Source organism: Vespa crabro, chromosome 2 (assembly GCF_910589235.1).
Source record: "Vespa crabro chromosome 2, iyVesCrab1.2, whole genome shotgun sequence".
Classification (NCBI taxonomy): domain Eukaryota; kingdom Metazoa; phylum Arthropoda; class Insecta; order Hymenoptera; family Vespidae; genus Vespa; species Vespa crabro.
Window position 1 is genome coordinate 5,447,900 of NC_060956.1, and position 16,973 is coordinate 5,464,872.

A 16,973-nucleotide genomic window follows, 5' to 3' on the forward strand; every position below is an offset into this window, starting at 1 on the left:
TATATATATATATATATATATATATGTATAATATACATGTGTATATATTGATCCACGATGACTTTTATATAGTCGAAAGAAGTCGGCTTAAGATCAAAGCTTTTAAAAACCATGACAAGCTTCTCCTACTAGCATTTAAATCGATATTCATCAACGAGAAATCGAATCTTCTTCTTTTCCATCTTTTTTTTTCACTTCTTTTCCTATCTTTTTTCTTTTTCTTTTTCTTTTTATTTTTTTTTTACGATTTCGAACTAATCTGTTAATTGATTATCTCGTATTTATTGTCGTCATAAATTTGAATTATATCTATAAATTATATAAGACATTTATCATCACATCTGTAATACGTTTACTATAAATAACGTGGTGGTCTTATTATTATTCTTCCTTTCTCTCTTCCCCTTCTTCGTTCCTTTAGCCAGTCATAAAGATCTACTTCTCATTTTATCTATTTCCTTGAATAGATCAATGTTAATTTTTAACGTATTCGTGATCGGCTAAATCGTATACTAAATGTAATTCGTTTCATCGTTTATGTTCATATACCTAATTGAATTAGAATTAGAATAATTATTGAATTATTTAAAATTTAAGAAAAATTGATAATATCGATATTAAGTGAAAAATATCAAATAAAAATAAAACCGTACCTTTATTATAATAACTTATCACGTATATTAATTTACACAATTTTATATTGATAATTACATACGTAGTATAAGTAAAAAATACTTAGTATATTAATCGCGCCTATTAACAATGTATATTAATACATTTATTGACGATTAATATTTAAATCACTCTATGATCTATTTTGTTCATAAATACATCTTTACGATATGATACAATGAATTATAAATATTATATAATAAAATATTTCATTACAGTAAAAAGAAAAAAGAAAACAAAAAAGAAAATACAAAGGAAAAGTATTTACGTTTTTTTTTACGTTTTGTAGTTATATATGAGATAATGATATAATATATAGAATTTTGTAATTAATCGTGTTTTTATTGTTCTTCTTTATTCGTGATTTAAAGAGGATTTGAATCAAGGTCATGGTGGCCATTCGCCTGAGAGAGAGAGAGAGAGAGAGAGAGAGAGAGATCGTTCCTAAGTCATCGTATCGTACTTCGTAGGGTAAAACGAAGGTTCCACGGATATACGTAAAGGGACGATCGTCGTCGCGTTGTCGTTTAGCTCGTGTTGCTCGATTCCTTGTTCAGCTAATTAAGGCTTGCGTACTGTCCGATCGCGGGAGTTAATTCGACGCGGGAAATCTCTGCGCGAGCTTACAAACTGAAATACCGGTAGCTATTAATTACAACACTAATTGATCCGTCGATGAAGTCTACACGTAACGCAACGGATAAATAATTCGCCAATAATACAAAAAAAAAAAAAAAACAAAAATATCTTTCGCTTTTAGATATACAATTATATATCTATGACAATATATCTCGTATGATTTTTATTACGAACTATCAATGTCGTCATTGTGAAAAGATTATTTCGTTATTTGTATATGTCTGTATTTACGTAGTCATATAATAATAATAATAATAATAATAATAATAATAATAATAATAATAATAATAATAATAATAATAATAATAATAATAATAATAATAATAATAATAATAATAATAATAATAATAATAATAATAATAATAATAATAATAATAATAATAATAATAATAATAATAATAATAATAATAATAATAATAATAATAATAATAATAATAATAATAATAATAATAATAATAATAATAATAATAATAATAATAATAATAATAATAATAATAATAATAATAATAATAATAATAATAATAATAATAATAATAATAATAATAATAATAATAATAATAATAATAATAATAATAATAATAATAATAATAATAATAATAATAATAATAATAATAATAATAATAATAATAATAATAATAATAATAATAATAATAATAATAATAATAATAATAATAATAATAATAATAATAATAATAATAATAATAATAATAATAATAATAATAATAATAATAATAATAATAATAATAATAATAATAATAATAATAATAATAATAATAATAATAATAATAATAATAATAATAATAATAATAATAATAATAATAATAATAATAATAATAATAATAATAATAATAATAATAATAATAATAATAATAATAATAATAATAATAATAATAATAATAATAATAATAATAATAATAATAATAATAATAATAATAATAATAATAATAATAATAATAATAATAATAATAATAATAATAATAATAATAATAATAATAATAATAATAATAATAATAATAATAATAATAATAATAATAATAATAATAATAATAATAATAATAATAATAATAATAATAATAATAATAATAATAATAATAATAATAATAATAATAATAATAATAATAATAATAATAATAATAATAATAATAATAATAATAATAATAATAATAATAATAATAATAATAATAATAATAATAATAATAATAATAATAATAATAATAATAATAATAATAATAATAATAATAATAATAATAATAATAATAATAATAATAATAATAATAATAATAATAATAATAATAATAATAATAATAATAATAATAATAATAATAATAATAATAATAATAATAATAATAATAATAATAATAATAATAATAATAATAATAATAATAATAATAATAATAATAATAATAATAATAATAATAATAATAATAATAATAATAATAATAATAATAATAATAATAATAATAATAATAATAATAATAATAATAATAATAATAATAATAATAATAATAATAATAATAATAATAATAATAATAATAATAATAATAATAATAATAATAATAATAATAATAATAATAATAATAATAATAATAATAATAATAATAATAATAATAATAATAATAATAATAATAATAATAATAATAATAATAATAATAATAATAATAATAATAATAATAATAATAATAATAATAATAATAATAATAATAATAATAATAATAATAATAATAATAATAATAATAATAATAATAATAATAATAATAATAATAATAATAATAATAATAATAATAATAATAATAATAATAATAATAATAATAATAATAATAATAATAATAATAATAATAATAATAATAATAATAATAATAATAATAATAATAATAATAATAATAATAATAATAATAATAATAATAATAATAATAATAATAATAATAATAATAATAATAATAATAATAATAATAATAATAATAATAATAATAATAATAATAATAATAATAATAATAATAATAATAATAATAATAATAATAATAATAATAATAATAATAATAATAATAATAATAATAATAATAATAATAATAATAATAATAATAATAATAATAATAATAATAATAATAATAATAATAATAATAATAATAATAATAATAATAATAATAATAATAATAATAATAATAATAATAATAATAATAATAATAATAATAATAATAATAATAATAATAATAATAATAATAATAATAATAATAATAATAATAATAATAATAATAATAATAATAATAATAATAATAATAATAATAATAATAATAATAATAATAATAATAATAATAATAATAATAATAATAATAATAATAATAATAATAATAATAATAATAATAATAATAATAATAATAATAATAATAATAATAATAATAATAATAATAATAATAATAATAATAATAATAATAATAATAATAATAATAATAATAATAATAATAATAATAATAATAATAATAATAATAATAATAATAATAATAATAATAATAATAATAATAATAATAATAATAATAATAATAATAATAATAATAATAATAATAATAATAATAATAATAATAATAATAATAATAATAATAATAATAATAATAATAATAATAATAATAATAATAATAATAATAATAATAATAATAATAATAATAATAATAATAATAATAATAATAATAATAATAATAATAATAATAATAATAATAATAATAATAATAATAATAATAATAATAATAATAATAATAATAATAATAATAATAATAATAATAATAATAATAATAATAATAATAATAATAATAATAATAATAATAATAATAATAATAATAATAATAATAATAATAATAATAATAATAATAATAATAATAATAATAATAATAATAATAATAATAATAATAATAATAATAATAATAATAATAATAATAATAATAATAATAATAATAATAATAATAATAATAATAATAATAATAATAATAATAATAATAATAATAATAATAATAATAATAATAATAATAATAATAATAATAATAATAATAATAATAATAATAATAATAATAATAATAATAATAATAATAATAATAATAATAATAATAATAATAATAATAATAATAATAATAATAATAATAATAATAATAATAATAATAATAATAATAATAATAATAATAATAATAATAATAATAATAATAATAATAATAATAATAATAATAATAATAATAATAATAATAATAATAATAATAATAATAATAATAATAATAATAATAATAATAATAATAATAATAATAATAATAATAATAATAATAATAATAATAATAATAATAATAATAATAATAATAATAATAATAATAATAATAATAATAATAATAATAATAATAATAATAATAATAATAATAATAATAATAATAATAATAATAATAATAATAATAATAATAATAATAATAATAATAATAATAATAATAATAATAATAATAATAATAATAATAATAATAATAATAATAATAATAATAATAATAATAATAATAATAATAATAATAATAATAATAATAATAATAATAATAATAATAATAATAATAATAATAATAATAATAATAATAATAATAATAATAATAATAATAATAATAATAATAATAATAATAATAATAATAATAATAATAATAATAATAATAATAATAATAATAATAATAATAATAATAATAATAATAATAATAATAATAATAATAATAATAATAATAATAATAATAATAATAATAATAATAATAATAAAAGAAAATTGAAAAGAAAGAACGACGAAATGATTTTTAAACATTTCAAATAGTTCGAATAAAAATATAAAATATAAATATATCGACGAATTAACGATCATGAATAATGACGAGATGTATTGTAAGCCAAAAGAAAAAAAAAAAAAAAGGAAAAGAAAAAGAGAAGAAAAAAAGGAGAAAAATAAAAGAAATATTATAAAAAAAAGAAAAATATTGTAAAGTATATGATATATATTATCACCTTTTCTTATATTATTTAGAATGGACGAAGTCCTTTGCTATTGGCTGCAGCACTCGGCCACACTGACGTCTGTAATGCTCTTCTACTTCGTGAAGCCGAGGTTAATGCAGCTGACTCGGTGAGTGATATCCTTGGAAATGAGTTTGTTTTGATCTACGAGGATAGATATTGGTCTTTTCTTTCTTTCTTTCCCTCTTTTTTTCTTTTTTTCTTTTTTTTTTTTGTTTCAATGATTAGCAACGCGCCATTACGTTCTTCGAAATCGTGAGACGTTGAAAGCATTGATCCTGAAGTAACGATTAGAAAGACAGAAGGGGAAAATCTAGAACGAGTTATTATATTCCTTTTTTATCGATTACGCCCATCTTATGAAAGATAGTTAAGAGCTTTGGTGTATTGATCGATTTACGATGACGATAACTATTTCAAGATGGATAGATAGATAGAGAGAGAGAGAGAGAGAGAGGGGAGAAAATATGAAAAATGAAAGACTGTCGAGTAAGAAATTAATTGCCATAAACGACGTCGTTGAATATACCAACTAACTTCGTGATTGACTTATTTTCTTGTTTGATATACGTGATATATATTTTATATATATATATATATATATAAAATTTATATATATATATATATATATATATATAAAATTTATATATATATATATATATATATATATATGGGATATATATTTTATATGTATATGCATATGGGATTTTTATAGATAATTAATTTCAACTGCATGAGAAATGAAAGATCGATCTAATTTTAATTTCTATATAAATAAATTGTTTCTAATCTTATATAATCTTTCGAATATGATATAGTATTCAACTGGACAAAAAATTGCGTATTAATTATTTTTCTTTTTTTTTTTTTTTCACGATAGATGGGATTGTTAAACTATGACGTTTTCATTTTTTTTTCTTTCTTTTTTTTTTCTTTCGCTACATTACCAGGAACATTTTTACAATATGAAATAATGAAAAAAAAAATTAAAAAAAAAAAAAAAAACAAAAAAGAAAGAATTAATCAGCTCGAAAAAGAGTAATCTCAATTTTTCAAATCACTTAATAACTTTTGACTTCACTTCATTCTTTTCGCTCGGTCCATTGGCCCCGCCTACGAACTTTTAACTTCATTTAAGAACTTCCTTGGGCTCATCTTCTGTATTTTGAAACGGTGATTACTCGATGCATTCAGACGTAACGATTAGCTATCAACGAATGTTTTACGGTAATTTAACGTAATGTCATTGTACCCTCGAACAATTCCATTTTCAGCAGACGTTTTTTTTTTTTTTTTTTTTTCACTCTTTTCTACCAGCATCGAAAGATTTATATCCTGAGTTTGTGACACTTAGCCGGAAGCCAATTCAAGCTCAACTTGCTTAGCCACGAAGAAACGGTATTCGCTTTTATTTCGTATCTCCTTTCCTTCTTACAAAAAAAAAAAAAAAAAAAAAAAAAAATAAAAAATAAAAAGATAAGGAAAAGGAAAGAAAAAAGATCCACGCATTTTACATACGTAATTACGGCTACTCCGAGAGTTTCTCGATTTTTTCTCTCTCTCTCATAAGTTACCTCTACGAATGATAAATTCTTCGCAGGTGACATTTTCTTCAGTTGAAATGTATCACGATAACGACATGATATCAAGAAGATCATTTCGAATAAATGAAAGGAAATGAAATCAGATGTTTGACAAGGAAAAAAGAATGAAAAAAAAATATGAGAATAAGAGAATAAATACAAATAATGTCCAAGATAGTCCTTATTGGTCATGATTATAAATGAAGAGAAAAAGAGAGAGAGAGAGAGAGAGAGAGAGAGAGAGAGAGAGAGAGAGGGAGAAAGATAAAAAACAAACAGAGAGTAAGAGAGAGAAAGAGAGATATACATGAAAACGAACGGAAAGAGATACACAATGAGAGAAAGTGAAACAGACGTATAGAATAAGTGATTCAAAAGGGAGATAGAAAATACGAGAGAAAGGGAGGGATGAGAAAATCTCTGTTGCGTGGACGGTCCTCTTAGCGGGAATTGGCCGATAAGTCATACCCATCGGTGGGCCGTTCTACGTGTCAGTGCAGTAATATAGCAATACGATTATCCTGAGTAATGAATACCCGAAAGATGTAATTACCGTGTAATTATGGGTACACGACGTATCGGCGTTAACGAAGTGAAAAAATGTTAGCTCCACTTTTGCTTTAATATCGTACCTGCGTTCTGGAATTTATAGGAACGCATTTGGTCCACTTTCAATCCTCATTCTCTCTCTCTCTCTCCCTCTCTCTCTTTCGTTACACATACGCGTATCAATCGTTAAGCGTATCGTGATAATTACTACTAGCCGTTTAAAATAAATAAGAAAAATCGATCACATGTTGCGTACACGTTCGTTTTGCTAATCATACGACGAAGTATGTAAGTAAGTAACTCAGGCATGTAGATTTTGTCACATATTTTTTTCTTTTTTTGTTTTCTTCTTTTTTTTTTTTTCCTTTTCTTTCTTTCTCTCTTCCGTACGACATTAATATCAAAATTTATAGAACGTGGCGGATAAAATATATGAAGAATTTCTCCTATCAATTATAATATAATTATTAACTTTTATACGTTGATAAGCAAATTAAAATATGAAGATCCATAAAAATTAATGTTTTCTATATTAACGTTGGTTGATCACAATTCTTTCTTTTTTTCTTTATCTTTTTTTTTTCTTTTATTTATTTATTTATTTATTTTTTAATGAATATAGATAGGAAAATCATTATTTAATCGTCAGACATTGTTCTCGTAAATTTTGTTAACTCGTTCCTATCACAGATCTACGTAAATTCTTCGATCTTCGATCAAGAATAATAAGTAGATTCATTCGATATGGAGTAAAGGGAGTTAAGACGAGAAAAGACAATGACTCGAAATGATTTGAAAAAGCAATCAGGATCACCTTTTGCTTATCGCCCAGCGTGATCTACTCTTCGAAAAGAAGTCGACTCGTTCTGCATCCACTGTACAATACGTCCATTGCTGGAACTGACTGACGGCCAATCTTCTTCTCTCTCTCTCTCTCTCTCTCTCTCTCTCTCTCTCTCTTTCTCTTTAACTCTTTCTTTCTTCCTTTCTTACTTTCTCTCTCTTTCTCTCTTTCTTTCTCTTTATATCTTTTCTTACTACCACCCGCAGAAAACACGTTTGGTTAGATCTTACCAGCGTGGGGTACGAACCCAAGTTCTTCGTACGTTGTACGAGCGTGCCTTTATTTAGAATCCTTGTAACGCGCCGCTGGTGGCCAACGATTATACATCCTGAACTTTTTTCTTTCTTTTATTCTTCTTCTTCTTCTTCTTCTTCTTCTTCTTCTTCTTCTTCTTCTTCTTCTTCTTCCTTTTCTTCTTCTTCATTTCTCGCCTATTAAATCTGCACCGATATCTTATACCCGAATTACTAGAATTAGATTCGTATAATCTCGTTACCGATATTATATCGATTTACATTAAATTAATTTTTATATATCGCCACTTTATTAAATATCGACTAATAAAAAGTTCATGTCGAATCCAATGACATTTATTTTATTTATATATATCGTATTCATTTTTAAAATTAAATGCTTTTATCTGTATTTAATTAAATTAAATATTTTATATTCATTATGGCGTTCCCTTCTTATCAAAAGTGTATATATATATATGTGTGTGTGTGTGTGTGTGTTAATTATGCGAACGACAATTTTATTATGGTAATGTTAAAAAGATAATGTTAAAAAGATGCTTAAGACTTTAATAACGAATGATTTTTATCTGACACTTCGAAACCCGTCACTTTTATCATATCAAATTTATTTTGAATATATATATATATATTTTTTTTTTCCTTTTCTCGTTTTTCTTCCTTTCTTATTTTTTCTTTTTTTTTTTTTTTTGAGCACAAGAACTTTCATCGAAAAGATAAATTTCGCGGGAGAGATCATGAATTGAATCGAAAGTAAGCGAATTCGACGTTTCACCTGACGTCGACCTTTGTACTTTAAACGTAGAAGATCAGACTGACTGACTGAAATATCGCCCCTGTGTGTTGTAAATGTGTCCTGTAAATTCCTTAAGACACGAACGGACGTTACACGTCGTTACGATTCGGTCTACATGAGAAAGAGAAAGAAGGAAGGGAAGAAAGATAAAAGTGAAAAAGAGAGATAGATAGATAGATAAAGAGAGAGATAGAGAGAGAGAGAAAGAGAGAGAGAGAGAGAGAAGTGTAATACTCGAGCGTTACGTCTACATCCATGAAATTTATTGCGAGACTTCGCGAGATCTTTGAACCGGCGTACCAACAATCTTTGTAACTCACGTGAAAATTTGTTGCCTCTCGTGGTAACGTGAATTACGACCGTATCTTCACGAATATCATATATATACACATACACACACACACACACACACACATATATACATACTTATATATCGTTTTATTTTTCGACGATACTAATTACTTAATGAGAACGATCATAATTTTTCGTTTTTCGTTTCTCTCTATTTCTCTCTCTCTCTCTCTCTCTCTCTCTCTCTCTCTCTCTCTATCTCTCTCTCTCTCTTTCACACTTCCCTCTTTTTCCGTCTTACAAAAGAAGAAATAAAAGTATTAAAAAAAATATATATATATATATGTATATGTGCATATAAAGTAAAAAAAAAAAAGAAAACTAAAAAGGACATAAATAAATGTATAAAGTGACAATGACACGTCGTTATTTACGATCTCGACTTTGAATCGGGATTTAATTCGATATACAAAGACGTACATAAATTTCGATAATTTTCAAGGGTATTCTTCCCTCGATCGAATGAATTATTTCAGTATCGTATAATTCGGCATCGTGTATATCAGACAGAAATTCTCTTCCACTTTATCCCGCACTATACCCTCCTCCCATCCCCCTTCCCTTCTACCACTCACTCCTTTATATCACTACTTTTCTTCTCTCTTTTCCACATTCTACCGTCTGGATTCTCCTTTCTTCGTGAGATTTATGCGCGAAGCTTATGGCCATCCGCGTGCTTTTCAGGATGTTTCGCCGCGAGGAATTTGGCACACATTTCTTTTTCGATGTGTACGCCCAAGTCGACGTAATAGCTATAAACTGAGAGAGAAGGAGAGAAATAGAGAGAGAGAAGGAGAGAAATAGAGAGAGGAAGAGAGAAAAAGAAAAAGAGAGAGATAGAGAACATTCATGGTGCCACGAAACCTATAATTAGGAAGGGCCCTGGAAATAGCTTTTTAGACGAATATAGGCGGCACACGAAAAGACGTTTCTACCTCCCACTTACTACTTCTTCTTCTTCTTCTCTCTTCTATTTCTTTTTTTTTATTTTTTTTTCCTTTTTCCTTCTTTGCTTTCCTTTTAGTTTTTGCTTTTTTTTTCTTCTTTTTCCTTTTTTTTTGTTCTCGTTTTCTTTTTCTTTCGTTTTTTAATTTCTCTCTTCTCTTACTTTTTTCCTTTCACATCCCTCGTCTTCTTCGGGACCAGACTTTCTTGTTCCATCTGGCGAGTCAGCAAGTTCGACAGGTAGGTAACTCGCTCGAGTTAATTAGCCGATCGTCCAAAAATTTTAATAAAAGACGCTGACAGCTCTTACGATATATTGTACATATGTATGTATGTATGTAAGTTGCCCAGAGTTAGAATTTCGATTTTATTTTTCTTTTTTTTTCTTTTTCTTTTTTTTTGTTTTTATTTATTTTCTCTCTCTCTCTCTCTCTCTGTCTCTCTCTCTTTCTCTCTCTCTCTCTCTCTCTCTCTCTCTTTCTTTCTCTTTCTTTTTAACTTTCTATTTTTTCCTATCCTCCGTTACATTAGGCCAATCTTTCCAACGTCAAGAAACGAACTACGATGACGACTATTATACCATTAGTAATTATACGATTTTAGGCCAACTTAAAAAAAAGAAGAAGAAGAAGAAAAAAAGGAAAAAAAAATGGGTATTAATTTTTTTTAGGGAAACTTAAAATTACGATGTTTATCGTTAACTTCTTTGCCTTCTTTCTCGTTTTCTTCTTTCTCTTTTTTCTTACATCAAGATCGAACGCGAGAAACCGATACTTTCGACTACAACGATCGACAACGACAACGACAACGACGACTACGACGATGACGACGTAGAAGAAGAAAAAAGAGAAATGAAGAAACAAAGAAGAAGAAGAAATAAAAAAAAAAAAAGAAAAGAAAAGAAATAAACAGAAGATATAAATATCCTTGACATTATCCCATAAATTTGCTACGCCACTGTGTTCGACGCCGCTGTGAAAAAGGTATGCAGCTATTACAGATCGTCGAACAGGTAAAATTCTGCGATGTTTCTTCGGCCTCCAAACAACCCGTTGGGTTCTTTTCGAGAAAAGAAAAAGAAAAGAAAAGAAGAGGAAGAAGAAGAAGAAGAAGAAGAAAAGGAAAAGAAATAAGAAAGAAAAAGAAAAAGGAAATAATGAATGAGATAGGAAGAAATATAACGGGGAACATTTTTATAGGATTTTTACGTGTCGAATGATACTTAATTCTTTTCGTGTTAACAACGATAAATATTATTATTATCATTATCCTATTATTACATATTCCTTTCGTTATAGAAGATAAATATATAATTATTCTTACGTATATTGGATCTGTTTCGTTTGAAAAAAAAAAAAAAAGAAAAAAACAAAAAAGAAGAAAAGAAAATTCAAAAAGAAAAAGAGGAAAAATATACGGGAAGGGAGAAAAAAAAATTATATATTAGCGGAACACTTATAGATATATTATACGTATATTGCGGATCGAAGTTTGAAAAAAAAAAAATCCATCTATCGATCTAATCAGACACGAGATCGATCCTGTTTTCGAGTTCGTATTACCTACGAGATCAACGATAATCATCTAAGATCGCGTGACTTTCTCTCCCTCTCTCTTTCTCTCTTTCTTCGATCACGTTTTCTCGATTTCTTTGACGCGAAGGATCGACTTTTACGCCGATTAAATTGCGATTGATCCTTTCTCCTTTATAATTCCTTATCGAGGACACACAAATCGTATTTTATATTTATATCATATATACATATTTACGTACGTATCTAACGATTGATTATTTCTTCTTACGTGATCCGGAAAGTACTTTCCCCCCCCCCCAAAAAAAGAAAAAAATAAAAAATAAAAAAAAAATAGGGAGAAAATTCTCGAGTCTCGTATGAAACTCGATCTATCGACAATTTTCAAACGCTCCGTTTTGCAAACTTTCTCCATAATTATACAATACGGATAAAACGAATTATCTTACGAACAAGATTGCACGTACAATTTCATATATATTATATATATATATATATATGTGTATAAATGTATGTATGTATTATATAGTTATGCCTGCAGCGAAAAAATTTTTTTTATTGCAACACTTCTAATGAAAGTATATATGTTAGCTGTGCTCCAATTACATTCTACAACACTATTTATTCTCAATATATACTATATGTATATATATATATATATATATATATATATAATATATATGTATGTATATATTTATATATCAATACATGCATACATATATATATATATATATATATATATATATATATATATATATATACGCACTGTTATTAAGCAATCTAGCGGTAACGTCGTATCAATCTCTTTCTCTTTCTTTTTCTTATTTTTTTTTTTTTTCCTTAACATCTTTTTCGTTCGTTTAAAATATGCCGCGAGGAGATAACGAAATGGTGAATATATCTCTGTCCATTCAAAATAATCGTTCGTAGGCCGAATTATAGGGATAATAATAAGAAGCTTTGCGTCAGCGTCAGAGTTAACAAACACTAACGTATACGCACATCTCCGATACTTGTATCATTAACGCCGTTATGCCTTCATCTTCGTAAAATGTACTTACTTAGTTATATTATGTCCTGTATACAATGCCGAAAAGGAAAGAAACGACCAATTTTACTTTCTTTCTTTATAGACTTACGGAAAAAGCATTCTAACAAAGTTTGTAGAACTTGTGAACGACGATAAGAGAAAAAAAGAGAAAGAAAAAAAGAAAGAGTGTATGTGTGAGATATATATATATATATATATATATATATATATAGAGAGAGAGAGAGAGAGAGAGAGAGAGAAAGAGAGAGATCCAAGACTACTCTCGTTTTACGAGCATCTTTCGATAAGATTTTATTGCTCGACCGGTTGTAAAAAAAGAACCATCGTAGATCGAGCTAAGGCATATCGAGTCGGACCGATTGTATATTGAAATTGAGACGTCTCCGTAATTCTTACAGCTATTCTGCTTTTAATTCGAAAATTATGCAAATACTCTTGACCGTTGCCTCGATCTTAATAAATATTTTAAACTTATATATATATATATATATATATATATATATATATGAATGTAATATATAAGTATAGACACACACACATACACACACACACACACAGAGATATAGAGATTCGGTACGTTCCTAAGGAAAAAGAATATAAACAGATGAAAAAGAAATCTTCAGAGATCTTTGATATCTTCCTCGATTCTTTTCTTTTTATTTGTTTTTTTTATTCTTTTATTTCTTCTTTTTTTTTTTCTTTTGGAAAATATTTAAAGATACTTACTTTACCAACAATCCGAATTTAACACTCAAAATATCATAAAGAATATTTTTTAACGATTCAATTATACCAATTTATGTAGCGACACATTTGCTAAGTATTTTTCGGATAAATCGTAGATATAAAAAGTGCGTTTTATCGGCGATAAGATTGTTAAAATTTACCGACAACAACGTCATTGGGGTGCATCGTGAAAAAAAAAAAAAAAAGAAAAAGAAAAGAAAGAAAGAAAAAATAAAAAGGAACTTCTTTTTTGCTCATCGAATAAACGTAATATCCGACTTATTTTGAATTTAAAAGTGACGTAAGAATGCTTTTTTTTTGTTTTCCACAAAAATAAAACTTTCATATTAAAATTACGTATTATCGACAATATAAAATTGTTACGAAGCTCGTTGATATTTTGAGGTTCATTATGAAAAAAAAAGAGAAAAAAAAAGAAAAAAAAAAAAAAGGAATTATATATATATATTTTTTTTTTCCTTTTCTTTTTTTATTTCATTTTAAATAACGAATATCCAATTTATTTTTGATTTACAATATGTTAAAAAAATCAAGCTCGTAAAAGTCGAATTTAGCGAATTGTTCGTCGAAGGCGCCAGACCGAGAACCCACCGATGGATGATGCTGTGCGATGTTTCTCAAAGCCGGTCCATAATATGTATGTACGTGGGCACGTTCGATATGCATATGTGTGTATACGTTGGTGTGCGACTGGAACAATGATACCAGTTTGACTGGTGTGCTTCTCCCACCAACCATGAAAGATGGCAGAGAACAGCATGCTCTCATACTCCACGTTCAAAGTGCTCACAGCTCAAGACGATAGTCTTACTTGCGTTCTTAGATGTTGAAAGATAACGAAGAAGACTTTAAACCAAACGGGAATATCCAATAAACTTAAACGATTATAGATAGACAGATAGATAGATAGATAGATAGATAGATAGATAGATAGATACTTTTATAATGGTAAATAGATAGGTAACCGGTATTACGTCTGATTTAATACACGTTAGATAGGTGTCGAAGATATTAATGAAATTGTTTTGTTGTTATTTCAATGTTTATTGTTATATTACCATCTCATGATTTTATTCGTATTTTATAAGTATCTTGTTCGTATCTTGTAACCATGCCATTGTCGTTAAACTCATGAGTTTTCTTTTTTTTTTTTTATATATATATATATTTATAATTATCGTAGTTATTTTTTCTTTTTTTTTTTTTTTTTCTATTTCATCAAACCATTTTAATATTGAAACTTTTATTTTTTTTTATTTGATCTATCGAACGAATGAATATTGGATTGTATCGATAAGTAATGTTGAAATTTTTTTTTAACTTATATTTAAATAAATAACGCGTTTTTCTTTCTTCTTTTTTTGTTCGTTGTTGTTGTTGTTATTGAAAATATTTAACATTTTATATCAAGATACATAAAAAAACACTGTTGTATTTTATATCAAAGAAATGTATCGGTAATTTTTACATCTAAATATATAAATAATATTGTTATAATATTTTTTATTGAAAACATTTAACATTTTACATCCAAGGTAACAACACTGTAGAGTTTTTTTTTTTTTTTTTTTTTTTTTTTTTTTTTTTTTTTTTTTTTTTTTTTTAATTGAAAATTCCTTACTCAATGGGCAATCTAATAGATATTTATTATCTTCCATTTGGATTTTCATTATCTATCTTGTTTCAGTTGATATCAATTGGTAATAGTCGTCCAAATCAATTGGAACTGATTAACAAAAATTTATGGTATTATTTATAATCTTATCCATTAATTGATCGCCATAATTTAATTGTATATTATCGAAGGGCGAATAACAATTTAATAAAATTCGTTTTATATTGAAAAATATATTCTAGTACGTTGTTATTTTAATGATGAGCTCGATCGTACCGCTATATCGCCGTAACTAGACAATAAATTTTAATTAGGAGAAAGTGTAAAGAAAAGCGCTGACACGTTTCTTGTCAGTCTGTAAAAAATCGGTCATACGTGTGCGTTAGATCGCGAACCGTTCGTAAATTACTATACTAACTCTTTACCATAACGTTTGTACGACTCGTAGAATGCTTTAAAAACAGGTTGGTGACATCGTCCTCTTTACTAGTATAATATTGAACGGACTCCATGAAACATTGTCAAGAATTTATTAAACCTATAACTCAATTTTTTTATTGACTATAAGGAAATAAAAAAAAGAAAATACAGAATTCATACCATAAACTACATAACAATAATAATAATAGTTAATAATAATTTATAGTTATATCGGTACTAATACATAAACATACTAAAATTTGTATTAGTATTATTATAATATATACAATATTAAGTATAAAAGAAAAAAAATGAAATGACAGATATATGAGTTTGTGACTTCAAATTTACATATCATTATAAATGATTAATATATATATATATTGATATAATGATTATACATATATATAAATAGAGAGAAAATAATATAAATAAAAATATTTTCAGCTAAATTTGAGTTCATTGATCTATGAATATTTTACATGATCGGTATACTGATCGGTATTATCATCATCGGTTATAATCATGAACATTATCACCAAGCTCCGTCATTAATATTATTATTTTATCCATATCATGATAAAATTTTAAACTAGTCGCGTATCGATCGAGTATTATCTTTATATATATGGTGTATATATTTATATTGAAATTTACCGCCGAAAGGTGTAATAACTATGGACGAGTTACCACGTAAACTAAAATCGCTTGTTCAATACAAAGATTATCTTCGTCAATAAGAGCGTCTCTGTTGCATATGTATGTCAAGATGGGACGAGTCTTTCACTTTTGAAAATGCAAATGATTTTTTCCTCTACGCCCTCGTACACACACACACACACACACACACAATATATATATATATGTGTGTATATAATTATATAATGTAATATAAAATTATATAATGTAATATTCAAATTAAATAATATTAAAAACTACAACACAAACCACTACAACTACTACGATT

At 23.8% G+C, this 16,973-nt stretch overlaps 1 protein-coding gene across 8 annotated transcripts in view; it reads left to right on the plus strand.

The window, feature by feature from the left end:
* LOC124421631 (ankyrin repeat domain-containing protein 6) overlaps positions 1 to 16,973 on the plus strand; it is a 133,645-nt gene that overhangs the window by 37,358 nt on the left and 79,314 nt on the right. For 7 of the 8 annotated variants that reach the window (XM_046957029.1, XM_046957023.1, XM_046957026.1 and 4 more), the window contains exon 3: positions 5,330 to 5,428. The exons of the other annotated variant lie outside the window; for it this stretch is intronic. In XM_046957029.1, the coding sequence (XP_046812985.1) occupies positions 5,330 to 5,428 (99 nt within the window). The remainder of the gene's footprint in view (positions 1 to 5,329; positions 5,429 to 16,973) is intronic. 8 annotated transcript variants of the gene reach the window in all.